Below are 26,938 nucleotides of genomic sequence, written 5' to 3' on the forward strand. Positions count from 1 at the left end.
AGTCTATCAAGACTGAATCTTTTCTCAAATGTTCACTCATTTAATAAGAAAACCATTACAAAACTACAATGCAGCATTTTAATCCTAGGCCGCTGACTAAAGGTTTGTTGAATGAGGGTAAAAGTCGGTACAATAGTCATTAGATCAGGAAAGTGAAAATTAAGGTCAACTGTGCCCTTAGAAGCCTAGATGTTTCCAGTCCCAGAATGCACTGTAATTGCAGTTTCCTCTCAGAGCTAGTTCTTTTTTTCAAGATCTTGAGAGTGAGTCCAAGTACACTGTGGTTATTCTTGTTTTATCCGATTTCCTTTTTTTATTTTTATTTGTATTCTATTTTATTTTTATAAGGTTTATATACATAAAACATACAATTGTTATATGAGTTAACCAGCGTTGGCATAGACACAATAGTTCAGTACATTTTGCGCGGGTCTCCCTTTGCTGGCTATATTTTTTATAGAGAAGTAGGTCTAAAGATAGGAAGGTACAGGAAAGTTAGGAATATGCCGAGGAGGAGGATAGGACAGACAGACAGCTAGATATACCATTCTGACTTGGCAATAGAGGCCCTAGTGTCCGACCTAGGCGTTGCAAGGTACCATTGTTTTTTTTTTCTTTATAAACTTCTGATTTAATCTGTAGTTTTTATCTCTGGAATTTTCAAACGTTCTTTACCATTTCCAGTGACATTTTCCAGCTGCAATGTCTTTACTTTTTTTTGTAAAGTTGTCTTCATGTGGCAATTAAGACGCAGCTTCTGATCCCCATTAGTTCTGCACAGTTTGTCTCCCAGGATCACATTCCTCTGCAAAATGTGATTTTTTTTTTGTGCAAAAATATCCAAAAGGACACAAAGATCATGAGTGCTTCAGAGTGCGTAGAAAGCTTAAAGGCATGACGGCTGAAGAGGAAGTGAAAGGGCTCTCAAGGAGATGGTTCTACTTCAGTTGCATCTGATACCCCAACAAAAACATCAAGAAGGGAAAAAAATGGAGGCATTCTCATTCCTGCTGCCCCAGTCACTGTCGATCTCACACAGTGTGAAAATGATCAAGGTCTGTTAGATTTGCAGCACCAACATGTTCTCCGTTGGTAGTTGGATGACAAGCATGTTGGAGACACCAAAGCACAACTCTTTTTGACACAGGGAACATCCTCAATCTCAAAGCATTCCCTCAGTCTGACATCTCTTTCCCACGCTACATTGTATCACTTGAGTTATGATTCACTGCTGAGTATCAACGCCCCGACACTCAACATTGGTGCACTTTTCTGCATTACTCGGGTTAAAAGCAAGAGTGTTGCTGAGTTATCTTCTGCATCAAAGAGTACCAGCATCAGGGAAAAGATTCAGTTTATCCCCGTATGTCAAACCAGCTTCTCTGTGGCTTGTATCTTTTAGGATTCTAAAGAAAGATCCAATACAAACGTTTCTGAGATTGTTACCTCGAAGGATGGTCTTGAACCCAACATCATGGTCTTAGATCAGAAAGAAGCCTCCCTCTCCTCAGAAGTCACCTCAGCCACCATGTTCACTACTTCCTCAACAGAGTATCACCCCCCCTCCCCCCCCTTCCTCACAGTCCCTATTGAGGTCGAGTGGAAGAGATACAGACATCTCATACGCCAACATCTTTCTCTGGATCCCCACATATCCTTGCCAGAGTTGCTGCAATTGTAAACATTCCTCTTAAATCTCCTCCAACTGATTGTTTTGGTAATTATGGAGACCTTACAAACTCAGTCTGCATTTAGACCATTATTAGACCTTTAGTACCTGGTCTGTTGGAGCTAGCAGATGAGAAGTTTTTGAGTGCGGCAACAACTTACTTGAAGAAGTACAGGTCTCTAGAACAAGTCCTGACTTTTGTATGCCTTTATCCTTAGCCAGACTTATAGTGTCAGCAGTCACACCCAAGCCCCAGAAACATCTGCTCACCCAAGGCGAAAGCAACAGAAAGAATGCTGTAAAAGATCTGTGGTATTGCTGCCACAGCAGTTAAGGCTGCCAGTGCTACTGCCCTTCTCGGAAATACGATTCAGATATCCAAAAGGGTACTGTGGGAACTTTGCAAAACCTCAGTGAGGACTTAACTAGAGGAAGAATGTCAGTGTAATTCTTCAGGAAGGTCTTCCAATTTCAAATCAAATGATCTGTGACTTTATAAACTTGGCAGACTTGGCAATATCAGAGTACTGCCACAGAATTACTCTGAAGAAATCGTCCTGGTTATGACTGACATCTTTAAAACCAGATGCTCAGCTAAAGATCCTCAGTCTTCCTTCGTCTGTATCCTCCCTATTTTGAAAACATTCTCATAAAAAATGAATGAGCAACCTTAAAAGCAGCAGGCTTCAAGAGAGGAAGATTTTTAAGGTCTCGATATTGCCAAAAAGACCACAGGTACTATCAACGGCAGAGTTTTCAGTCCCCTCTATGGCCCTATCAGCCCCATCAGCAGCACCACACCTGCTGCAGAGATACCTGTATCAGCAGGAACAAGGAGCAAAATCAAGATCATCCAATCTGCAGCTACTCCAATGTGTCTGGATGGTCTTCATTCAACAGAAGGCAATGCCTTGTCTTCCCATCCTCGCTGTGCTCCACTGCTGTGGGGAATGGTATCTCACAACCCCTAAAAGGGTTACAGCGCATGACAAGCAACAAATAATCAATCTTGCAGTAAGAATACTCACTCAGATTGAGAAAACTACCAACACCTATACCTCCAACATCCACCCCATAACACTAACTTTCCAATCTGCAAATGGAAACTGGTGTATTGTTATAGAAGATAGCAATAGAGCATGCCCCGTCTCCAAAGGGGGAAAGGCATGTACTCAAGTTACTTGTTAATCAAAAGGAGTGGCCCAAAGAAGGATTCAGCCCTGTGTCTAGTCGACAAATTGATCAGTGCAAGGGAAATTCTTATTGATAGCATTACATCAAATCTTTTTGCATCTACGAATAGGAGACTAGGTTTGTCTGATAGACCTTACAGTCATAAGAAGCATAGGTTTTTTGGTGGGGGTTTTGACAGAGAAGATACGCTTCCAGTATGCATCTGCCTCCACCCATACCTGAATAATTGACTATTCAAAGCCAGACACCACAATCAAACTAAAAGAAGATCTCCAAACCACAGTCTCTTCTTCATTGATTATACCTCCTTATCATTTATCAGAATTATTTTTTTTGTATGACATTTTTTTGATTTTGCATAGTTGAAAAAAACAACACAAAACTTAACTTTGGCCGCAAGACAAGTGCGAGCACTTGGCAGTGTGCAGAAGAATAACAAAAAAGTAACGAGCTTGGTGTGTTCTCCCCTCCCGTGACAGGCACAAACAGAGCCTCTTATGCACATTGTGTTTCCAGTTCAGTCCAAGAGGCCACTGTACGGAGTCCTTGGGGCCCATATGCGCTCATATTCCTGTTGTTCCCCCAGGCTTTATATACCAATATCCATTGCTGCACAGTGGTCCATACCCCTGACCCATGTTTGCCCTGGCGGGTCCTCTCATCCCTTCAGTGCATTGCCAGAACCCTCTTGCCCACCATCTATGCTGTAGCAGAAAGTGTGCACTATGCTTCCTAAGAGGGCCCATGATACCCAACAGCGTGACTTTGGGGTCCATGTCCAATGGTTGTCTCACTACCCACCAATCCGGCTGGTGACCTCACACCAGTACCCCATGACCACCGAGCAAACCCGGAGCACATGATAAAGAGAGTCCAGGGAGTGGCCACACCAAAAGCACTCAGGCCATGTAGCAGAAATTTACTCTAACTCCGGTACAAATCCTGAATATATTTAGGAATGACTTTATACAAAAGACAAGGAAAAGTATTTCCTTCAGGAGACAGAGTATTATCTATCTCGAAAAAGTGTCAACTACTCAAGAAGGCTCCATATCCAACTGATTGTAAAATATCATCCCTTTTGTGCTTGATGGTTTCATGCATTGCTTTTGCACAAAATGCAATGCTTCACATTAAACTTCTACAACAGCGTGTGGCAGATCAAAAGATGCAGCTGGGAAGATGAGCTTATTTATATCAGCAAGTTAGCCTCTAGCCTGGTGGTGCAGTACGGGCAATCCGATTTTAAGAAATTACTCTTCAGCAAGACCTACCTACACTGAAAAATGTAACATATGTCTTGTTCCTGAGGTGGGTTGCTCGTTTAGTACATCTGCCTTTTCAGAGCCAACGTCTCACCGGTGGGGGTTCGAGGCATTTCGAGGAGGCCGCAATGTCTCTCTTGGCCACCACCATCGCTGTAGTGAAGAACAACTTTTCGTTGCATGACCGTTTAATCCATCAGTGATGCCCAGGATTGTGTGCTTAGGGTCGTGTGGGACTCCCCACCCAAGAACCTCGGAGAGTTCCTCTTCAATGCCTTTCCAGAATCTCGTTAGGAGGGGACAGGCCCAGACCATGTGGAGGAAGTCAGCGAGTTCATGGCGACATCTGGTACAGGTTGAAGACAGGCTAAGCCCCATGCGATGAGAGTGCACAGGGGTAAGGTATGCGGCATGTAGATAGTAGAGCTGTACCAAGCGCAGCCTAGCGGAAGCAGTGACTGTTCTGGGGGCCATAAGGGCATCTCACCAGTCTTCCTCTTCCAAGGTGCCCACCCAGTCTTCCCATTGTGTCTGCAGTTGGTCCAAGGAAGTTGGGGTGTTGTTTATCAGTGTGCGAAAAATGCCACCTTTCCCCAGGTCCCCGAACATAATTTGGGCTTCGGGCGGGCTGTGGTCTGGCAGCCGCGTACCCGTCGTAAGATGGAGGCATAGGGCGTGTCGCAGCTGAAGATAGCGAAAGTTCCCACTACTTCTTAGTGCTGAAAAAGGGTCAAGGCGTTCGTCCCTGGCAATTTTCAGTTTGCTCTGCTCCCTTATGCCCTCACTAGCTTAGTGCATGAATAAACAGAGTGACCTGCTTCATGCTAAGCTGTCCGTGGTTTATTGTTTGGATTGTCTCTAGCCCAGCCAGGTCTTGCCTTGGGCACAATTTAAGGCTATTTCAGCTTTTTTGAAGTTGCCAAACCAGCCATCATTGCTTAAATCACCAGTTGATATGCGTCTCCTTTAATTATGCCCCAAGGGGACTTGAAATTGGTTTTGACCTTCCTTTTGTGCACTCCCTTTGAACAAATGCATAGCTGTCCACTCAGATTGCTCACCCTTAAGTCCGTATTCTTTGTGGCCTTACATCGGCCCGTGTAGGATCGGATTTTTTGGGTACCCCCACTTTGTGCCTGGTGCTAAGCTGTTATTGACAAGTCTTACTGGGATCCTGCTAATCAGCACCCCAGCTTTCTCCCTTAACTTGTTATGTTCAGTACTTGGGTGCATCCCAGATTGGATACTGTGGTACCCTTATCAGCCCCTAGTATTTGGTACTAAGGTACCCAGGGCATAGGTACACCAGAAGTCCCCCATGGACTGAAGCATGCATTATGCCACCCATGGCAGACCATTAAAAATGGAAATACAGGCCTGCCATTGCAACCTGTGTAAGCTGGTGCTAGCAACAATTACTAAATATGTAGGTTTCCTATATCTAAAGTCACTGCACTTAAAATCTATGTCATCCCTGTAGCAAGCCTTATCAATCCTGAAAGCAGCGTGCTTGGTTTTAAGTGTGAGGTTGCCCCTGTATGAGCAGGACACCCCTACAGCCTACAGAGTCCATTCTCCCGGGTTGTAAGTGAAGCAGCCATATACTATAGAGAGGGGCACCGCATAATTACGCAATAACCATCTCTAAACTGACTGCAGTAAATCCTATCATGTTTGGTATCAAACATGTTGGAATCATCCCCCTACACTGTAAACAGTGTTGTAGGTATGATTCTAAGAACTGAAAGAGCCCTCCATTAGGCAGTCAGTGCTCCCGGTACCAGTCTTCTAGACCCGGACAGCACAAAAGTTTTGCTGCCGCCCAGAGACACAATTCTTCCCTCCTGCTTCTGAGCCAAGCTCGAGCAGGGGAAGCCAGAACAATAGGCATCCTGTCACACAGAGGTGTGACCACCTCCCAGACAGGATTTAGTGGATTGGGGCTGAGTGCATGAGGGGCACATTTGGTGTCTCCATGCATAGTCCAGTTCAAACCAGCTCTGTGAGCCGTCAGGCGCATTACTGGACAAAGGACATGAGAGTAACCTCCCCCCTGAATCATCCCAACCCTTTCCTTAGGGTACTTAAAGCCTTACCTCTGGGTCCCTAGATTCGTCGTGGGACAAGATTCAGATCAGACCCTACTATCTGGGCACTCTGGACTTCGCTGGACTTCGTTTGGGCTCGACTTCATCTCCCTTCCAGTCTGCTGAATCGTCTGTGCCTGTGCACCATACAGGAACCTTCCAAGTCTGTGGGCATGAGGGAAACTCCCTTAAAGTGAAGGAGTCCCTTCTCTGCATTTGTTGGTTTTGCATCGTAACCTGCATCTTTTGGTAAACTCCTTGAGGTCCTCTCGCGACTCCAGTGCCTCTGGCCTGTGGGTCCATTTGAGGGTCACCTTTGTTTCTTTTGGCTCCCCTGATTGCTCGGGGCCTTCCGTGACTCCCCTGCTTGTGGTGAGTCCCCTGGACCTTGCAGGTCCCAAGATTCCTCTTCTTCGACTTCTGCATTAGTTGTATTTGCCAAGGTTTGTTAGTGCTCCCACCGGACACCCACCCCTCAGCACTCGACATCCGACATGGGACACCTTATGCATGGCTCTTGGTCTTCCTCAGCATCGCCTGGTCCTCACAGCTGCAAAGTCAATGTCCTCGTCTAATCTCCTGCAACTCCCGACATTGGTGGACATTCGATTTCCAGATGTCCTAGTCACTCCTGAGTGACATAGACTCTGTCCCCTCTGCTTGCAGGTACCTCTCAACTAGAATCCATCTTCAGATTCCACAGGACACTTTCTCCTTCTTTAACAGCTGCACTTTCCTGAAGTCCTCCATTGGGTTTGACTGAAGTTTCCAACACCACTTCTCACCTATACACCGACTTCCCTGGTGTAGGTAACGTGGGTACTAGGGTATCCACGGGTGGGGTGGCTCTCCAACCTTCTGTTTTCCTGGGGATTCTTCATGGTCCACTGGGAAGGGTCCTTAATCCTTAAAATTCCAACCGTGACTTACACATTGATTTGTACGGAGCACATTGTCGTGTTCCCACACTGCACACGCTCTCCATGGGGTTCCTAGTCACTCTCCTTGGGTGGTTCCTTGGGTCCCCAGCTCTTCTACGTCCTCTCGATATTGTCTTGAACCGAGTCATGGTTCTTATACCACTTTCTTAGTATATGGTTTGGTCCCTCCCTGGGACTCCATGTGTATTCTGTGCTATTTACTCTATTTTTATGCAAAGTATTGTGTGCATTGTGTTTATCTCTGTGTAGGAGATATCTAAACGTGTTAGAGAGTATTATCTAAAAAATACATATTTTTATAAATCCCTTGTGTGTTTTTTTCCACTTAATCTATACTATAAGATTGCATTCTGGTAAAACAAGCTGCTTACCCTCCTTCTGGACTAAGCCTGAAGGCTGCTGTCCACAGCTACCACTTAGAGAGCTTCCTAAGGTTGCCTAAGACCTCTTGAATCTCCATAAAGGTTGTTTGGACTGGTGCAGGGTGCCCACGTACATTAGTGGACATCATATACCAGGCCAGCTTCTCACAGTGAGCCAGCTTCAGGCTTTCTGTGTGCCCACTGTACATTACCATCTATCCAGCCAAATTGGTTCTTCAAACTTGTACCTCCTTTTTTTGCCTAATAGTGACTAATTTTCACGTCGGGCAATTTATAATAATCTTTTCGACGTTCTTTGCTCCGCCTCACCCCACCAAGAAGGAAGAACAACTTCATTGTCTGGATCCGAAGAGCGCTTTTTTTTGGTTTTATATCTAATGTACCTGGCAGCATTGTGTGAACTATCAGCTCTTTATCAGGTTCACATAAAGAACCAAGAAGACAGAAATAATCATTTCTCTCTAAATCGTGCACTGCATAAATATCTGCTATGCGCTGGTGAAGTAGCAGCCGCCAGAAGGCTTTCATGCTCATTTGACCCAAACCGAGGCCGCTACCACTGCATTGGCAGGCCGAGTGCATGTTGTGGACATCTGTCAGTCAGCTATGGGGTCGTCCCTCCAGGCGTTCATGAAACACTACTTTGTGGACAGCCAGGTCCACCGTGACAGGTATTTTGCCCATTTGATCCTGCAGGATAATATATGGTTTGTGCCAGTTCACAGATCCACCACCTGGGAGCTACTGTCCTGGAATCTATTCTAAGGACTGGAATCTGCGGTTAGAAGTCTCTATCATAAGAACAAGTTACTTACCTTCAGTAATGCCTTTAATAGTAGAAACTCTAACCACAGATCCCACACCACCCCTCCCATCCATCCTAGTTTGTGAACTGGACTCTTTCACCTAAAAAGATCCCAGACTGCGGGCGCAGAGGGATCACAAAAGTAACTGATGTTGCATGCATTGGTGGCACCTATATAGGTCTGTGCAGGTCAGATCCAGGGTGGACAACGTCCGCACAGTGCCTCAGTCGCCATCTTTCAGACCTCAAGAAGTGCTGCTTCACAATGTTTTCAGTATCCAGTCTGGGAAGCATTTTAAAGTAAGAAATCTGCGGTTAGATAGTCTCTACCAGAAAAAGCATTGCCAAAGGTAAGTAACTTCCTTCCCAACAAAAAGCTTTGTGTAAAAACCTGCTCTGTGGCTTGCTTACTTTGGAAGTATTTCTTTACTTCACTGATTATATTTATTTTTCAGAATTGACTCAAACCAGTCCGGTGACTTTAGCAATGAGAAATGAAGACTTAACGGAGATTTTAAAACTGGTCAGTGAAGTGGAGCCTTGGGACAGCCCTCTGTTACTTGCACATGCAACAAGGTCTACAATTTGTGAATTTTCTTCAGTCTTATCTTATGTTCTCATTGCATATTTATTCCCTTTGCATGTCAAGTTTTTCATAATATTTTCTCATTTCGGAAAGAGTGGTGCCTACATTTCAATTAACTGAGAGATCAGAGTGTATTCATTACATTGCACTCCCAATATCTAGAGCATTGATTTCCTAGACTGGACTGAAATATATGAACAAAAAGCATTTCTTCAGAGAGCAAGCAAATAATTGCATTTTCAAAATAATGCAAAGTTTTGGACTGCTCAGTAGCACCCAGTGTTGTTTGATAAACAGTTAGTTGGCACAGGTGCCACCGCTTAACGAACGTCCTGTCATTGCTAGGTCTTTTTTCCCCATACATTACTCTTTCATCCTCCCTATACCCTATTCCTCAACTTGATATTTCTTTTTGTTGATCTCTTCCACTCATGAACAATTGTCTTGGCCATCTTTTCTCCTCTGTGTTTTATTTTCCTTCCTTCATATCATGCCTGCAGTGATTTTCACTAAACTGATGGAAATGTGTTTTTCATTTGCAGGTTGTATGAGAAGTTTGGGAAAGTGGCTTTGCGATCTTTAATCAGATTTTATCCCACCATTTCACCCTCAGAAATTGGACTGCTTTGCCATAGACATCCGGATGACTTTTTAACCTACCTGGATAGTCTTGTGAAATCAAAACTTGAAGACCAGAGGTGGGTAAATCTCTAACAAGGGAAATGTGAACACAGGTTTGTTTTAACTTTAGATTTTAGTTTAAATTGAATTAAAGAAAAGAAATATAATATAATGTAACTAAAGTTTGCTACTTATTATTGAACTTCACAAAGGATTACTTTTTTTGCACCACTATCTTACACGGCCCCACCATTTTGTGTAAATGACGACAGTTGCTCAAGAGTTTGAGATCTAGGAAAAAATTAATTGTACAGCTCTCCTTGGGAGACAAAAGGACTGAATGAGACTGACACTTAAGGAGCTAAGGCGACTAGCTTACTTTCCTCTTGACTGCTTAGTGTGTTTTCCCATACTAGGGAAGGAATCTATGTTGAAGAAATGGAGAGAAGAAAATATGAAAGAAGCACACACTTTTTTAGGTTTCCTAGCTTCATTCTGGGTGTGCCTCATCTGTGTTCAGTTTAGTAGAGAACCTGGGAGATATTTTAACCTTTACTTTTATAGCAACAAGTATATGGATCACACTCTTTACTTCTGTTCCCTCATCAGCTGCTTCACTAATACTCGCACTTGTGAAATTGCCTCAAACAAAAGCGGGTATATAAGGATTGATATGTAATGCCGCAACATCTGTAGAACGCTATATGAATTCTAAGCCACCACTTGCAGAACCATAAAGCAAAGCTGTAAAAAAGTGAGTTTACTTCCTCTTGACCACTAGAAAAGGGAACCTAAAGTACCATATATTTCCAGTAGCAAAAAGAGTTATAACCATAACTAATAAAATGCCTATTATTTTATATATTCCAAATACAGAACTGAATGTGTAAAATGTGAAAAACAACCTCATAAAAAAGCGTAAAGCTCTGCACAAACCAAAAGCAAGTCAAAACAGAAAACAAATATTGCCAGGATAAAATGTAAAATGCTTCCAATGTAGTCTTAACCTTCTTACCTTAGATAATTAGAAATGTAATATATTTAATATTTCATATATATTATTCTTACTTGTATCATTCACAGATTCCAAAATATCCAATGCAGCTACTTACGGAACCCCACTGAAAAAGAACTCCTACTGACCCATATGGGATATGCGTACAATAAAGAGTGAAAAATAACCCACTCGAATTGCAATATGTGCTGTTCTAAAGTTTGTTATGGTAGAACAGATGCCATTAATGACATTGTTAAGAGCATGGAAGAATACAATCACTCTCCTTCCTTAGCTGAAGTACAAGTTAGCAATGTGAGCCAAGTTAGCAGTAGCTCTTGAGCACCAATAGGAACAATTTTAAGGGACTTGTTTCCAAATGTTCGTGGAGAAGTATTAGAGCACTTACCCTCAATAGCATGTTTAAGAAGACTGTACCAGTTCATAGAAATCTTTAAAAAGAACATTGCTGTCAAGAACCAGGCCAATTACCAGCACTAGCACAGCAGTTATTCCCTAAAATACCCAAGCATGCTCACCAAATGCAGGACATGCTAGCAGGCAAAGTCCTACTCCTCTCAAACACCTACAGACTTAGATCAATCGAATCAGTTCATTTGTAGAGCACACTACTTACCTGTGAGGGTCTCAAGGCGCTGGGGAGAGGGGGGTGGGGAGGCAGGGGTGCTGCTACTGCTCGAACAGCCAGGTCTTGAGGAGTTTCTTGAAGACCAGCAGGTCCTTGGTCTGTCATAGGCGGATGGGGAGGGTGTTCCAAGTTTTTGCGGCGAAGTGGGAGAACGATCTGCCACCGGCAGACGCTCGACGGATGCGGTGAACGGTGGCGAAGGCGAGGTCAGCGGAGCGAAACTGGCGGTTCTCGGTATGGAAGGTGAGTCATTCGTTGAGTTACCCTGGTCCGGTGTGTGGAGTGCTTTGTGAGCGTGGTGAGGAGCTTGAGGGTGATCCTCTTGTTGACGGGGAGCCAGTGGAGGTCTTTCAGGTGGGCTGTGATGTGGCTGTGGCGGGGGATGTCGAGGATGAGGCGGGCAGAGGCGTTCTGTATGCCTTGTAGTAGTTTCTGGAGTTTGGCTGAGATTCCTGCGTAAAGAGCGTTGCCGTAGTCCAGTCTGCTGCTGACAAAGGCCTGGGTGACCGTCCTTCTGGTTCAGGTGGGAATCCATCTATAGATCATGAGGAGGAGACAACGTTTTCTTGCTGGGTCATTGACAGCTCGGAGTCCAGGATGACTCCCATGTTGCGTGCGTGTCAGTGGGCGTCGGTACAGCTCCCAGTGCGGCCGGACACCTTGAGTCGTCCCAGGCGGAGGGTGGATCCGATGATGAGGACCTCCGTCTTATCAGAGTTCAGTCTCAGGTGGCTGTTCATCATCCATTCAGCGATGGACTTTACTCCTTCGTGGAGGTTGGATTTGTCGGTGGTGGGGGCCTTAGTGAGTCAGAGGATCAGCTGGGTGTCGTCGGCATATGAGATGATGTTGAGGTTGTGCGAACTGTGTTGGTGAGCGGTTCCATGTAGATGTTGAAGAGTGTCAGGCTGTGGGACGATCCTTGGGGTACGACTCAGATGATCTTGGTGTCTTCAGAGCGGAATGGGGGGAGGTGAACTCTATGGGTTCTGCCGGTGAGGAAGGAGGTGATGGCTGGATGACCTCAGAGCTGGGGTTGGAGAGTTCCTTCATGATGTTGAAGACCTCTTTGCTCTTGTGTGCGTTGTTTTCAATGAGCTCTTTGATGGAGGTCCTTTTGGCAGTTCGGATGAGTTACAATCAGTTGCTCACACACTGCTATAATCCACACCACCAGGTACACATAAAATCACCCTATTAATCTAACAAAAAAGCCATGCAAATTTCGTACATAATGAGATATGATTTTTAAATGTTTATCATTCTAAAAAATAACCATTTAATTTCCAAATAAAAAAGCAGAATAATATAAAAATAAATATTAAAAAAATAATACAAAATATGCAATGCAATAACTAGATAGTTTGCTCTTTCCGGAGGCGGAAGCCGGGAAAGTTAGTTGCCGCATTTTTTAACTCTGTTTTTAAATTTGATTGCTTTGCACTAGCCTACCTACCTCACTCCTGCACTTTCACCCCTCACAGTCGATTAGGCGCTGCCACGGGGAACATCAAGGGTAAGCTGCCATCTTGGGGGATGTTCCGGGTTGCCGGTCCAGTTGCTTGGCCCCTCCCACCCTCACCAGTACATAAGCCGCGCCAGGACTCACGCGCACAGACTAGATAGATTGCTCTTTCCTGAGGCGGAAGCCGGGAAAGTTAGTTGCCACATTTTTTTACTTTGTTTTTAAATTTGATTGCTTTGCACTAGCCTACCTACCTCACTATTACACTTTCACCCCTAGCAGCCGATTAGGCGCTGCAGCGGGGAACATCAAGGGTAAGCCGTCATCTTGGGGGAAGCTCCGGGTTGCCAGTCCAGTTGCTTGGCCCCTCCCGCTCTCGCCAGCATATAATGACTGTCCCTACATGGCCGCGCAGTGGGCGCTCCGCCGGCGCGCCAAAGGCAAGCCTGTCTGCGCCCGTCCGCTCCAGGCCGGGCCCAGGGGACCTTGAGGGATCTTCGCCAGGCAGCCCATTTGCCCTGTCGAACCACAGTCGACCATCTGATACATTTAGGTATCCTCCAAATCCCCACCAGCCCATTGGGCCCCTACCTACCGCTCCTTGTCCGAACCAGCATTCCATCACAGCACGTGCAGGAGATCAACAACTTCACATTTTCTACCTCAACACCCGGTCCCTAGTCAAGCACCAACTAGATATTTTTCTTCTCTCATTTCACAAACCAGACATCTTTTTTGTTACTGAAACATGGCTCAACACTGATTCCTCCCCGGACATCCTGACATCCGTCCCAGATAATTACTACATACTGCACGTCGATCGAGCCCCAGGGAAAGTAGGAGGGTGGTTGGCAGCCATCATTGACCAATTGGCCGCTATGGTTACCGATTATACAAAAATCCTATTAATCGGCGACTTCAACTATTGGTTTGACAGTGACTTTGGCGGCCCTCAGGCCAGCGAACTAACGGAGCTTCTCTTGGGCCTCAACTTCAGCCATCACATTACCTTTGCTACCCACACCAAGGGACACATATTAGACCAGGCATGGAGCACTAACCTCACTATCTCCTTGCCCATCACCTCCCCCAGCATATGTTCCGATCACTTCCTGATTAAATTCAGTATCTCCATCTCTATGCATAGCAAACACATAACTACTAAGGGGGTCTCATTAGAAAATGGGGCACCCTCGACAAACAAGGCTTTCTGGAAAATCTAGAGAATTCTATGCCAGCCTACAATGCAGACCTCGATCAGGCCGAGGCTGATATCTCAAACTGGCTCTTAGCAGCAAGTAACACACATGTCCCATTAAAAAAACTCAAAACCGTGCGCCGGTGGGACGCCCATAAATGGTTTTCTCATGACCTCAGGGCCAAAAAACTGGTTGTCCGCCAAAAGGAACGGATATGGAGGAGAGCCTACGACCCACTTGAAAAATCCAGCTACTTGGCTGCTCGAGCAGGTTATATGAAAGCCATCATTCTAGCTAAAGCTGCCTTTTTTCCAGCATAATAGAACACTCAGAAAATAAATCCAAGGATATCTTTGCTATCGTTAACAAACTCTCCAACTCCAAAAGAATCCTGCCCAAGCCATTGATTACCCAGGACCTATGCAATTCCCTTAATCAATATTTTCTCGACAAAATTGCAACCATTAAATCCAGCATCCCTGTCACGGATCCCTTACTTCCTCCCCCGGCAGCTGCCTCCAGCACCTGCTCCCTAGATCACTTCCCACTCCTCGACGCACTCTCCTTACAAGCCCTCCTGACCAGGGTAAAATCTGGCTCTCCTTGAGAATCCTGTCCGCCCCCACATTTTAAAAAATATATTCTCGGCACTTTCCCCTCCGATCTTGAGATTTCTCAATGCATCACTATCCCAAGGCGTGGTCCCCAAAACCTTTAAGAAGGCAGTCGTTGTACCCCTTTTAATAAAAACGGGAGCCGACCCCTCCACTTTATCCAATTATAGGCCAATCTCCCTCCTTTCCTACCTGGCCAAGGTATTGGAGGCCCATGTTATGTCACACCTTTCAAACTTCATTGAGCAATCCAACTTTCTGGACCCCTTCCAAGCTGGATTTCGACCTGCTCACTCCACTGAGACAGTTATCACTGCTGTCTTGGATTCCCTCCGTCATAATGCTGATAGAGGAATTCCCCAGGCCCTGGTCCTATTAGACCTCTCAGCAGCATTTGACACGGTCAACCATAACATCCTTATCGACCGTGTAAAACAAGCCGGCATCTGTGGCTCAGCTCACAACTGGATCAAGTCCTTCCTTAGTGACCGTACCCAAGCCGTCTGCTTGGCCCCTTTCTCAGCTCCCAAACTTCGCACTTCCTGCGGGGTTCCTCAAGGTTCCTCGCTATCGCCTATTTTGTTCAACATCTACATGTCCCCTCTGATTCAGTCCCTTAAAACATTCAAAGTCGTCACCTTCAACTACGCTGACGATCTCCAACTCATCTTCACCATTGACAATTCCTCTGAATCAATTCATGATTTTCAAAGCATTATGCTCCATATCCGCCACTGGATGGACTCCCACCAGCTGAAATTAAACCCCGGCAAGACTAAACTGGTTCTTAATGGAAGGAGACTTAGCGCTACGTGAGGCTTCAAAAAATTGATAAGACAACCGTTGGGTTTATCCCACAGAGGACTCACTTAAGGAGTTTTTGAGATAAAGTTGTGTACCCCTGCAGCTGGTTTGAGAGACTTATGCTGACAGGTGTCAAAAGAAACAAGTGTCCAACAGAGGTTCTGTGACAGAGAGTCTAGCCCTAAAGAATTTGCCACAAGTTCACAGGCAAAGAAACATGTTGGCAGTGGATGTGGGTATACAATACTAGCTACCTTTTCCCCTTTTTTAATTTGACATAACACATCTAGGATTTAAGAATAAAGGTTTGAGAGAGGTGTGTTTGTCGATTTTAATCACTTTCTGTCATTAGTGAGTGAGGCTGTCACTCACTACTTTGCACTTATTCAGTCCCAAATTTTGGTTTTGGACACATTCTTTTTCTTGTTATTTTTCCGGGACGAAATGATTGCCGATGATGAGAAAAGGGGCCTAACCTGGTGAGTACCTACCAGTTACCCCGATGGTGGTGCGCCCGTGAGAGGTCATTTCGTCCTCCACACATTTTCTATGTACTTGTGATTTGGTGCACAGACATTAGGACTTGTGTTTATATGTTTTCTTTTGTTCACTGCCAGTTGAGAATTGAAAGAGGTTTTAAAATAAGGGCGACATTCGTTCACACCCTCGAATGTAGATATAAAAAAGGGTAGTGTAGCGGAAGAATTGGACGTAAGATATTCTCCGCTCTTTAACAGAAAGACTTAGGCCGCCTAACGAGACAGGGTTTTTTGTGTATTGATTTTTTTGTTTTTTGTGTATTGATCTTAATGGTAAAAGCCAACTTTTCTGGGGCCTGCACTATTGGCCACCAGAGCTTTGCTCCCTTCCCACTCCCTCCAGCTCCGTTAAAAGCCTGGGGGTGTTTATTGACAAAGACCTGTCATTAAAAACCCCAGTGAGCTCAGTTGTGTCCACCTGCTTCTTCCAGCTCCGCAGGATCAAGAAGATAAGCCGGATGCTCACCCAGCCAGCCCTGATCCAGGTGGTGATAGATCTTGTACTATCACACCTGGACTTTACAAACGCTATCTATCTGGGCCTTCCCATCGCCCTTAGCAGGCGCCTCCAGATTGACCAGAATCAGGCAGCCAGACTGATCCATCCACTGCCACGCTGGCAATCAGCAAGGCCCTTACTAAAACAACTTCATTGGCTCCCCATCTCTCAACGAGTTACATTTAAAACGGCTTGCCTCACCTTCAAATCCCTCCACGCCCGCAGTCCCCAATTCATGCACGACCTTTTGCCTAGATACACTCCTTCCCGCAGCCTCTGGTCCGCCAACCAAAATCTCCTGACCATTCCCCCTTACAAACTCCAACTCCAGGGATGCAGCAGGTTTGCAACCCTTGCTTCCAAATTATGGAATTCCCTTCCGCTCCTGCTCCAACCTCCTGATATTCAGGAAACAACTTAAAACCTGGCTGTTCGTCCAGGCTCATGCTTAAATTTCCACTATTTCCAGAGCATCTGTCAGTCAGCGCCATGAAACCTCTGGGTGTACGAGCGCTATATAAAATTCTGTTAACAGAACACATAACATAACATAACAATAACCTTAACCCCTTCGCTGCTAGGCCTTTTCCCCTCTTGTGCTAAGCCTTTTTTGGCTATTTGGGGTAGTGCTCGCTTAGGCCCCTGTAGCTTTTTGACCACATAAGGTATCCACCCCAATTTTGAGTCCTTTTCTTCCAACATCATGGGGATTCTAAAGTTACCCAGGGTTTGTGGATTCCCTTGGAGGGGTCCCAGAAATTAGCCAAAATATAGTAACATTTTACTTTTTTTTCTGAAAAATCGGAAAAACTGGCTACAAATGAAAGTCTCTGGCTTTTTCCCTGCAAATGTTATCAAAAATGGTTTGTGGGGTTGAAATCACCATTTTCCCAGCTTTTAGGGAATGACAGTCTTTTGTCAGTGAACCAAAGTTTTTTACACAGTTTTGGAATTTTTCTGGGACATAGCCTATTTTTGCTATTTTTAGTGCTTTCAACCTCCTTCCAGTTATTGGTAAAAGTGAGTATGAAAGCAATAATGGATCCTGGAAAAGCTATACATTTTAGAAAAGTAGGCAATATTCTGAATTCAGAAAGGGGTCATTTATGTATATCCATTAAGGTTTTTTTATAGAAACTAACAGTTAAATATTGGAATAATTGAAACTTATTTGAAAAAAACAGCCTTTTGTGTCAACGTTTTCACCTGTATCTTCTTGTAATTATGACGGCTCTTTGAAAGCAATATACCGTTACATCCGCTGGACCTTCCTGGTTGTGGGGATATATAGGACTTGTAGATTCACCAAGAAGCAGACGAACCCAGAGTCAAAAATTGAGTAGCAATTTGCCATGGCTTTTTATTATGTACCGGGTATATAGCAATTATTGTGCGAAAATGTATACATGGAAAAATCGTTATGAAAGACACCTATGTATTTCTGAAATGGGTACAAATTACAGAGTTTAGAAACAGTACATATTTGCACATCTTCAAAATTGGGAACACCCATACTCGCATGAGAATTATTGGTCATTTTTCAAAATTTATCAAAACTCAAAAGGTAATAACAGTTGCTTTACAAATCTGAATTACCCTAAGTCTCCCGATAAAAATGGTACCCCACTTGTGTGAGGTACCACGACCGGAAAAGGCTCAAAACCCAATGTGAACATACCACATTGTCACAATGAAAATTTAGCCTTTTTTTGCGAAGTGTATAGCTGTCGTTTTGGAACCCTAGCTCTGCCGGCACCTCGGGAAACCTAGCAAACCCATACATTTTTAAAAACTAGACACCCGGGGGAATCCAGGATGGGGCGATTTGACTACCTGCCTTCATGTTCTGTTACCCAGAATCCCTTGAAAACCTAAAAAAATGTCAAAGCCACATTTTACCCACATTTCTGTGGTGGAAAGTTTTGGAATCTGCGTGGATCCACATATTTCTACCCACCTAGCGTTCCCCAAAGTCTTACGAAAAAAACTGTACCTCACTTGTGTGGGTGGGTCAGTCTAGTGCCCGCGACAGGAAATGGCGCAAAATGCAACTTGGTCACAGCTCAATCTCGCAGTGAAAAAAGACCCATTTTTGGCAAAGTGCCTTGCTGTAGTTTTTTAACCCTAGCTCTGCCTGCACCTAGGGGAACCTAGTAAACCTATACATTTTTTAAAACTAGACACCCAGGGGAATCCAGGATAGTGTGACTTGACTGCCTCCCACCAGGTTCTGTTACCCAGAATCCTTTGCAAACCTAAAACATTGCCCAAAAAAACTACTTTTTCCCTACATTTCTGTCATGGAAAGTTCTAGAATCTGCGGGGATCCACAAATTCCCTTCCACCCCGCGTTCCCCAAAGTCTTCCGAGAAAAATGGTGCCTCACTCGTTGGGTCGGACTGGTGCCCGCGACAGGAAACGGTGCAAAACGCAACATGATCACATTTTAATTTTGCAGTGAAAAATGATCCTTTTTTGGCAAAGTGCCTAGCTGTAGTTTTTTAACCCTAGCCCTGGCGGCACCTAGGGAAAGCTAGGAAACCTATACATTTTTGAAAACTAGACACCCAGGGGAATCCAGTATGGGGTGACTTGACTGCCTCCCACCAGGTTCTGTTACCCAGAAACCCTTGCTAACATAAACAATTGTCTAAACACATTTTCTCCACATTTCTGTGGTGGAAAGTTTTGGAGTCTACGTGGATCTACAAATTTCCACCCACCCGCATTCCCCAAAGTCAAAGAGAAAAATGGCACCTCACTTGTGTGCGTCGGCCTAGTGCCTGCGACAGGAAACTGAGCAAAACGCAACGTGGTCACACCTCGATTCCGCAGTGAAAAATTACCCTTTTTTTGTGGCAAAGTGCCTAGCTGTTGTTTTTGAACCCTAGCTCTGCCGGCACCTAGGGAAACCTACCAAACCCATACATTTTTGAAAACTAGACACCCAGGGGAATCCAGGATGGGGTGACTTGACTGCCTCCCACCAGGTTCTTTTACCCAGAATCCTTTGCAAAACTAAAAGATTTACAAACGAAACACATTTTCCCCACATTTCTGTGGTGGAAGGTTCTGGAATCCGCGTGGATCCACAAATTTCTACCCACCCCGCGTTCTTCAAAGTCTTCTGAGAAAAATGGTACCCCACTTGTTTCGGTCGGCCTAGTGCCTGCGACAGGAAACGGTGCAAAACACAACATGGTCACACCTCAACTTCGCAGTGAAAAATGACCCTTTTTTGGCAAAGTGCCTAGCTGTAGTTTTTAAACCCTAGCTCTGTCGGCACCTAGGGCCACCAAGCAGACCTATACATTTTTGAAAACTAGACACCCAGGGGAATCCAGGATGGGGTGACGTGACTGCCTCCCTCCAGGTACTGTTACCCAGAAACCCTTGCTAACATAAACAATTGTCTATACACATTTTCTCCACATTTCTGTGGTGGAAAGTTCTGGAATCTGCGTGTACCCACAAATTTCCTTCCACCCACCCGCGTTCCCCAAAGTCTTTCAAGAAAATGGTACCTTACTTGTTTGGGTTGGCCTAGTGCCCGTGACAGGAAACGCTATGTGGTCATACCTCAATTTCTAGCTCCCTAGCTCTGCCGGCACCTAGGGAAACCTATCAAACCCACACATTTCTGGAAAGTAGACACCCGAGGGCTTCCAAGGAGGTATGGTTTGCGTGAATCCCCCAACGTTTCCTTACCCAGAATCCCTTGCAAACCTCAATTTTAGCTGAACAAACCAATTTTTTCACACATTTTCTTGTGGGAAAGTGTGGCATCACTTGGCTCACACAAATTTCCTACCACCCAGCATTCCCCCAGGTCTCCCGATAAAAATGGTGTCTCACTTGTGTGGGAGACCCACGCACCCGAAACAGGCAAGAGCCCAAAACATTTTTTGATAGGCAATGTCGATATTGCCCCAAAATGTTTTACTCCAGTCAACGCACGCCGCCAGCCAAGCACCAGTCCAGGCACACCGCCAACCAAGCACTAATCCAAACACACCGCCAGCCAAGCGCCAGACCACACACACCGCCAGCCAAGCACCAGTCCACACACACGGCCAGCCAAACGCCAGTCCACGCACACTGCCAGCCAAGCGCCAATCCACGCAAACTGCCAGCCAAGCGCCAGTACAAACACACTGCCAGCCAAGCCCCAGTACAAACACACTGCCAGCCAAGAATCAGTACAAACACACCACCAGCCAAGCGCCAGATCACGCACACCGCCAGCCAAGCACCAGTCCAGACACACCGCCAACCAAGCACCAATCCAAACACACCGCCAGCCAATCGCCAGACCACGCACATTGCCAGACAATCGCCACCACATTTAGGATATTTTTTTCTATAAATAAGAAAACACAAACAAATTGAAAATTGATACAAATCTACTAACACAACAACTAAAACTAAATACACTACACAATGCCAACCTTGAAACTGAACAAAAATTATTAAACAATAGAGGCCAGGCAGTTCTCATCCAGGGGATACTCAGTCAGGTAAGACAGTTTTATAAGCCCTGAAGAAGTCTCATTCATGAGACGAAACGCGTCGGCTAAAAAAAAGAAAAAATCTGTTGTAAAATTGGATCTTTTCATCGACTTTTTGAATACTACAATAAAGAATTGTAAGTCAACTCCATTCAAGTCCGGACCTGTTCATTTGGAATTTATTTTGCTAATTGATTGATAAACACTAAAGACTCTGGAAGATACTTTTTGATGGGTGCTGATTCCATATCTCGTGTTTAGCATTTTGGGCTTTGCCCTTAAAGGAACAGACAGGGTTGTGTTCCTTGGTTTCCTGAGCACCATCGTTATATTTCAAAGTCACAGATAATAACAGGTGCAGGTTCTCTGCCTCTAACCTTGTGTGTATAAGTGTATTTCATCTGGCACTGGCTCCTGGCAAGAGGTCTATTCATCGTGGCAGTTCATCTGCCAGTGATCCAAAATGTCAAAGCGGACTGCCTAAGCAGAGACTTCGTAGAAGCGTACGATTGGGTGCTCAACAAAGAAGTCGCACAGGAGGTATTTCAACAATGGGGCGTCCCGGACATCGACCTGTTCGCAGGCGCTGCAAACGCAAAATGCCCCGTCTTCGCGTCCAGGTTCCCCCAACAGGGCTCAAGGGGGAACGCACCTTTGATCAGCTAGTCGCAGACATTGTTGTACGCCTTTCCTCCCCTGCCTCTTATCCCGACAGTGATTCAGAAATTCTACAGGACCAACACCAGGATGATCCTGATAGCGCCGGAGTGACCACGCCAGTGGTGGTACCCGGATCTCCTCCAGCTGTCGGAAGTCCCGCACCGGCGACGTCCCTGCCATCCAGACTTGTTGACCGACTACATGGGGAAGGTGTTTCACTCCAACCTTCCGTCCCTTCGCTTGACGCATGGCTCCTGAGGTCATCCAGTAATCCAGTATGGACACCTAGACCTCCCAGCAGACTGAATGAAAATTCTCAAAGAAACCAAGAGACCCTACACTAGGAAGTCATATGCTTTCAAGTGGGAGAGGTTTTTCATATGGTGTCTTGATAACTCCCTTGACCCTATCCATGGTCAGGAACAGGTGATTCTACCCTATCTATTGCATTTAGCAAGGTCAGGCCTCAAGTACCCCTCCATCAGTGTTCACTTAGCGGCAATCACAGCCTATAGAAAGTCACTTTCTCAGACATCATTCTTCCTTATGCCTGTGGCTAAAGATTTTTTAGAGGGGCTTAAGAAAGTGTTTCCACCAGTGAGGTCCCCCTCCCCTCCCCTCCCTGGGAGCTAAACATCGTACTTACTAAGCTGATGGGTGCTCCTTTCAAGCTTATACATAAGGCCTCTTTGCAGCACTTGACCTGGAAAGCCGCTTTTTTTGTGGCGATTACCTCTGCCTGTAGGGTTAGCGAAATCAAGGCCCTGTGTTGTAAGGAACATTACACAGTGTTTCACGCCAACAAGGTGGTACTGAGGACACACCCAGGTTTTCTGCCTAAGGTAGTCTCAGGCTTTCATATCAACCAGTCTATCACCCTGCCTACCTTTTTGCCTCAACCTACCACTCCTTCGGAGAGGTCTTTAAACTCTCTAGATCTCCGTAGGGTTCTGAAGTTTTACCTGGCTAAAACCCTTCCACTTCGGAAGTCTGACTGGCTTTTTGTTAATTATGAAACCCCTAATACTGGTCTGTCAGCCTCAAAAAGGTCAATTTCTCGATGGATAGTCTCCTGTATAGCTCTGTCTTATCAATTAGCTAACAAGGCTTTACAGGGTAGACCTCATGCGCACTCTACTAGAGGGAAAGCTTCTACTATGGCTCTCCTTCGTAATGTTCCAATCTTTGAAATTTTCAAGGCGGCTACATGGCGGTCGGTGCATACTTTTACCCACCATTATTGCCTAGATTCAGATACACAGACCGATGCCCAAGTGGGACAGGTATACATGGGACAGACAGGGACACATAGTTCACTATCAGTGCTCCTACGTATCCGTGAGTTGCAGCACACCGCAATCCGTAGAGGGGTGCGAAGGCCCCGATAATGAAGCATGACACCAAGGGGCCTGTTGGTGTGTGAGGGGTATTTAAACAACACTGTGTGCTCCCCATCACTTTAGGGATCACTACCACCTTCTGAGTGGATTCTATTTTGTTTAAACGAATTGCCAGGGGAGACTGAATCCACTTTTTTTCTCTCCCTCCCTCCTTTTGTTGTATTCACAATCTTCTAACTACTCCAGGCCTTACAATAAGAGGAAACGGGCTGGCTGAGGACGGGATTCGTCCAAGTGCCAATAGCGGCCTACTGGACCCTCCTCCAAGAAGTCATCAGTTGGAGGCAGGGTAACCAAATACCTTCAGAACTGGTCCAAGATAACATCGGACCGTTGGGTGCTCAACATCATTCGGAAAGGACATACCTTTGAATTTACGCAAGTCCATCCACCCAAGCCGCCGGCAGCCATTCCATCGAAACACCTGCGTCTCCTGCAGCTCGAAATACAACAGATGCTCCGGAAGGGAGCGATAGAGCTGGTCCCCTCCAATCAAAAGGGACAAGGATTCTATTCCAGGTTCTTCCTGGTAAAGAAGACGGTGGAGAAATGGCGCCCCATTTTAGATCTCACGTAGCTGAACACCTATCTCATCTCCCTGTCTTTCCGGATGGTCTCTCTCCAAGACATCTTGCGGCTCATCAGTACGGGGGATTTCAAGGCCACGCTCGATCTCGAGGACGCGTACTTCCATGTCCTGATTCACCCAGCGCACAGAAGGTTTCGACAATTTACAGTAGCCAAGAGCCACTTTCAATTCAGGGTTTTACCCTTTGGTCTTCGCTCAGCCCGAGGATTTTCACAAAGGTGCTGGCGCCTGTAGCGGCATTCCTACGAAGAAACCATTTTCAAGTCCTCCCCTACCTGGACGATTGGTTGCTGAAGGCCCCCTCCAGGGACGCAGCGCGGGACGCTGTTCGGGCCTGTACAAACTTGTTTCAAAATCTGGGACTCACTTCAAACAAGGAAAAGTCATCCCTAGTCCCGTCCACAAAAGCGCGTTTCTTGGGAGCCATCCTGGATTCAAAGCTCTCGCATTGGCTCTTGACTTACAAGAAAGAAGGTGTCTTTCAGTACACCCCTACAAATCTCTGCTGGGGGTAATTTTATCATGTATTCCCCTGATTCCTCACTGCAGACTGAGGATGCGTCCTCTACAAGAGCAACTAGACAACCAATGGAAGCAGGTTCACGGATCGTTTGAGGACACGGTGACCATCACTCCAATAATGAGGGAAGCGGCTTTATGGTGGGCAGATCAAGACAACTTGTCCCAAGGTCTATCCTTCCTAAACGACCCGTCTCCTCAAGTAGTAACAACAGACGCGTCATTGGAGGGTTGGGGAGCAGTGATGCAAGACCTACATGTCAGCGGTCATTGGTCTCCTCAGGAACATCGGCTCCACATCAACCTTTTGGAGCTAAGAGCAATAAGACTGGCTCTGCAAGCTTTTCTTCCCCGTGTAGGAGGTTCGCAGGTGCTTATCAGGACGGACAACACCACGGCCATGCACTACGTGAACAAGGAAGGAGGAACCAGATCTCGTCCGTTGTCGCAGGAAGCTTAACAGATCTGGGAATGAGCAATCCTTCAGGGAATATCGCTAAAGGCGGAACACTTGCCAGGAGTTCTAAACGAGAACGCCGACAGACTGAGCAGGTCATCCTCAGTCAGCCAAGAGTGGGAATTGAACCAGCGAGTTCTGGAAGATGTCTTCAGACAGTGGGGCAGATCGGAGGTAGATCTCTTTGCAACACCGACCAACAAGAAATGCTGGTCTTACGCAAGCAGATTTCACCATCGAGGTTCACTGGGGAATGCGCTTTCGATAGCCTGGTCAAGGACATTTGTCTACGCCTTTCCCCCCATCCCTCTGATCCCGCGGCTCATCAGGAAGATCAAAGTGGAGCCGTGCAGGATGATCTTGATAGCCCCTGCTTGGCCGAGACAGTTCTGGTACACGGAGCTCCATCTGTTGTCGCAAGTTCCTCCTTTTCCTTTGAGGATTATACCAGATCTCCTCACAATGTCCGAAGGACAAGTTTGGCATCCAGATTAACAATCATTACACCTGACAGCATGGCTCCTGAGCAGCAAGAGTTTATGAATCTCCCCATCTCAAGCGAAATTAAGGAGGTCCTCTCCCAGGCAAGGGCTCCTTCAATGAACAGGACTTACCATCTTAAATGGAAAAGATTTTGTTACTGGTGTAGGAGAGAAAAGATTGACCCCTTTGCTTCCAAGCCTCATCAGCTCCTACCTTATCTGCTGTCCCTGCCTAAGTCGAGACTAGCCCATTCGTCAATTAAGGTTCATTTGGCAGCCATTTCGAGATACAGAAGGTCTGGGTCTGGGCCTTCCTTGTGGTCTTCCAGGATTGTCAAACAGTTTCTTAAGGGCTTGTTCAGAGTCTATCCACCAGTGAGGACTCCGCCTCCTACTTGGCATCTAAATCTAGTCCTTTCTCAGCTTATGAAAGGCCCATTCGAACCAATTCATCATTCTGACCTGAAGTTCCTTTCATGGAAATTGGCTCTCCTCCTCACTCTCACATCGGCTAGACGTGTTGGAGAGTTGCAGGCCTTTACTATCCAGGAGCCTTTCCTACAATTTAAAAGGAACACTGTAATCTTGAGAACTAACCCTAGGTTTATTCCCAAGGTACTCTCGGACTTCCACTTGAACGAGCCGGTTATTCTGAAAGCGTTCTTTCCTCAACCGGCTACACCAGTGGAAAAGACACTACATTCTTTGGATGTACAATGGTGCTTGAAATTCTACTTGGAACTTACTAAGGGATTTCAGAAATCCTCATAATTGTTTGTTGCCTTTGGGGGTCTAAGCAAAGGCCTCCCGCTATCCAAGCAGGGAATATCAAGATGGATCACAAGTGCCATTCTGCATTGCCCCACTGCGGCAGGAAAACCTCTGACTGGCAGGATTCGTGCACATTCCACCAGATCTGTGGCATCTTCAACGGGCCTCTTTGCGTGGATACAGATTAAAGACATTTGCAGAGCTGCTACCTGGAGCAGCGTTCACACCTTTACTAAGCATTACTGCTTGGAGTCCTTACAACAAGAGGATGCGGCAGTGGGCCAGGCTGTCCTGAGGAACCTCTTCCAATAATTGGCGAGCTTTCCTTTCTATCCCACCTTCTCTTGTTACAAATTTTGTATCTTTATGTCATGTTGGCTATTGCAATGGATTTATGACACAAAATGTGGTTTTTATTGCTAACTGCTTGCTACTCAGATACAAAAGCATGGGAATCTATGAAAGTTCCAATACTGGGGCAAGAAAACAAGTTACTTACCTGTAACTTTGGTTTGCCAGTATTGGTAACTTTCATAGATTCCCTTGCGCCCACCCACCTCCCCGAGGAAAGCTCAGCCTACAACAGATATGGTGACTGGTACACAACGGCTACGAAAATCTGAGGCTCTGAGGTTCCGAGGTTCCTTCAGGAGGGTTCTAAGGGGTGAGGCACTTCTGATTGGCTAATGCCTACGTTTGGTCTCTTTTACAAAAAGAGGGTGATATGCTACAAAAGGGAATGAGGCCTAGGCCTTTTTCTTTCTCTTTTGTACCTACTGCTATGGTATTTTTGTTACCGAGACTTCCATTCCGATGACGGGGAATGATACATAAGCATGGGAATCTATGAAAGTTACCAATACTGGGGAACCAAAGTTACAGGTGAGTAACTAGTTTTCTTTTTGCTTCTGTACCTGGATTTGGGAAAAATGTAGGTAGAGTGACACATATATTTAAACGAAAAGCATCAGAACAAAAATGTAGAATGACGAGTAGTTTGGTGCTTGCCAGATCTCTTTATAACATTTTTGTGCAGTTTGACAACTTTTTTTTTTTATAGATCCTCTTTTACTATATCGCTTCTTCAACCTGAATCATTAAAATTGGAATGGCTATTGTTGGCTATAAGTCATGATGCACCACAAATGAAAACCACTATTGATGCTTCAGGAAACCCCAGGTAATGCAGTCTCTTCATGATATCTGATGTAGTGTCAGCCAACGTCCATGTTTGAAGC

At 45.5% G+C, this 26,938-nt stretch overlaps 1 protein-coding gene across 1 annotated transcript in view; it reads left to right on the forward strand.

Moving 5' to 3' along the window:
- HPS5 (HPS5 biogenesis of lysosomal organelles complex 2 subunit 2) overlaps nucleotides 1-26,938 on the forward strand; it is a 607,584-nt gene that overhangs the window by 479,573 nt on the left and 101,073 nt on the right. Inside the window, exons 17-19 of the mRNA XM_086956066.1 lie at nucleotides 8,800-8,920; nucleotides 9,473-9,628; nucleotides 26,761-26,880. Of these exons, the coding sequence (XP_086812192.1) occupies nucleotides 8,800-8,920; nucleotides 9,473-9,628; nucleotides 26,761-26,880 (397 nt within the window). The remainder of the gene's footprint in view (nucleotides 1-8,799; nucleotides 8,921-9,472; nucleotides 9,629-26,760; nucleotides 26,881-26,938) is intronic.

This window comes from Lissotriton vulgaris, chromosome 2_1, assembly GCF_964263255.1.
Source record: "Lissotriton vulgaris chromosome 2_1, aLisVul1.2, whole genome shotgun sequence".
NCBI classification, from domain to species: Eukaryota; Metazoa; Chordata; class Amphibia; order Caudata; family Salamandridae; genus Lissotriton; species Lissotriton vulgaris.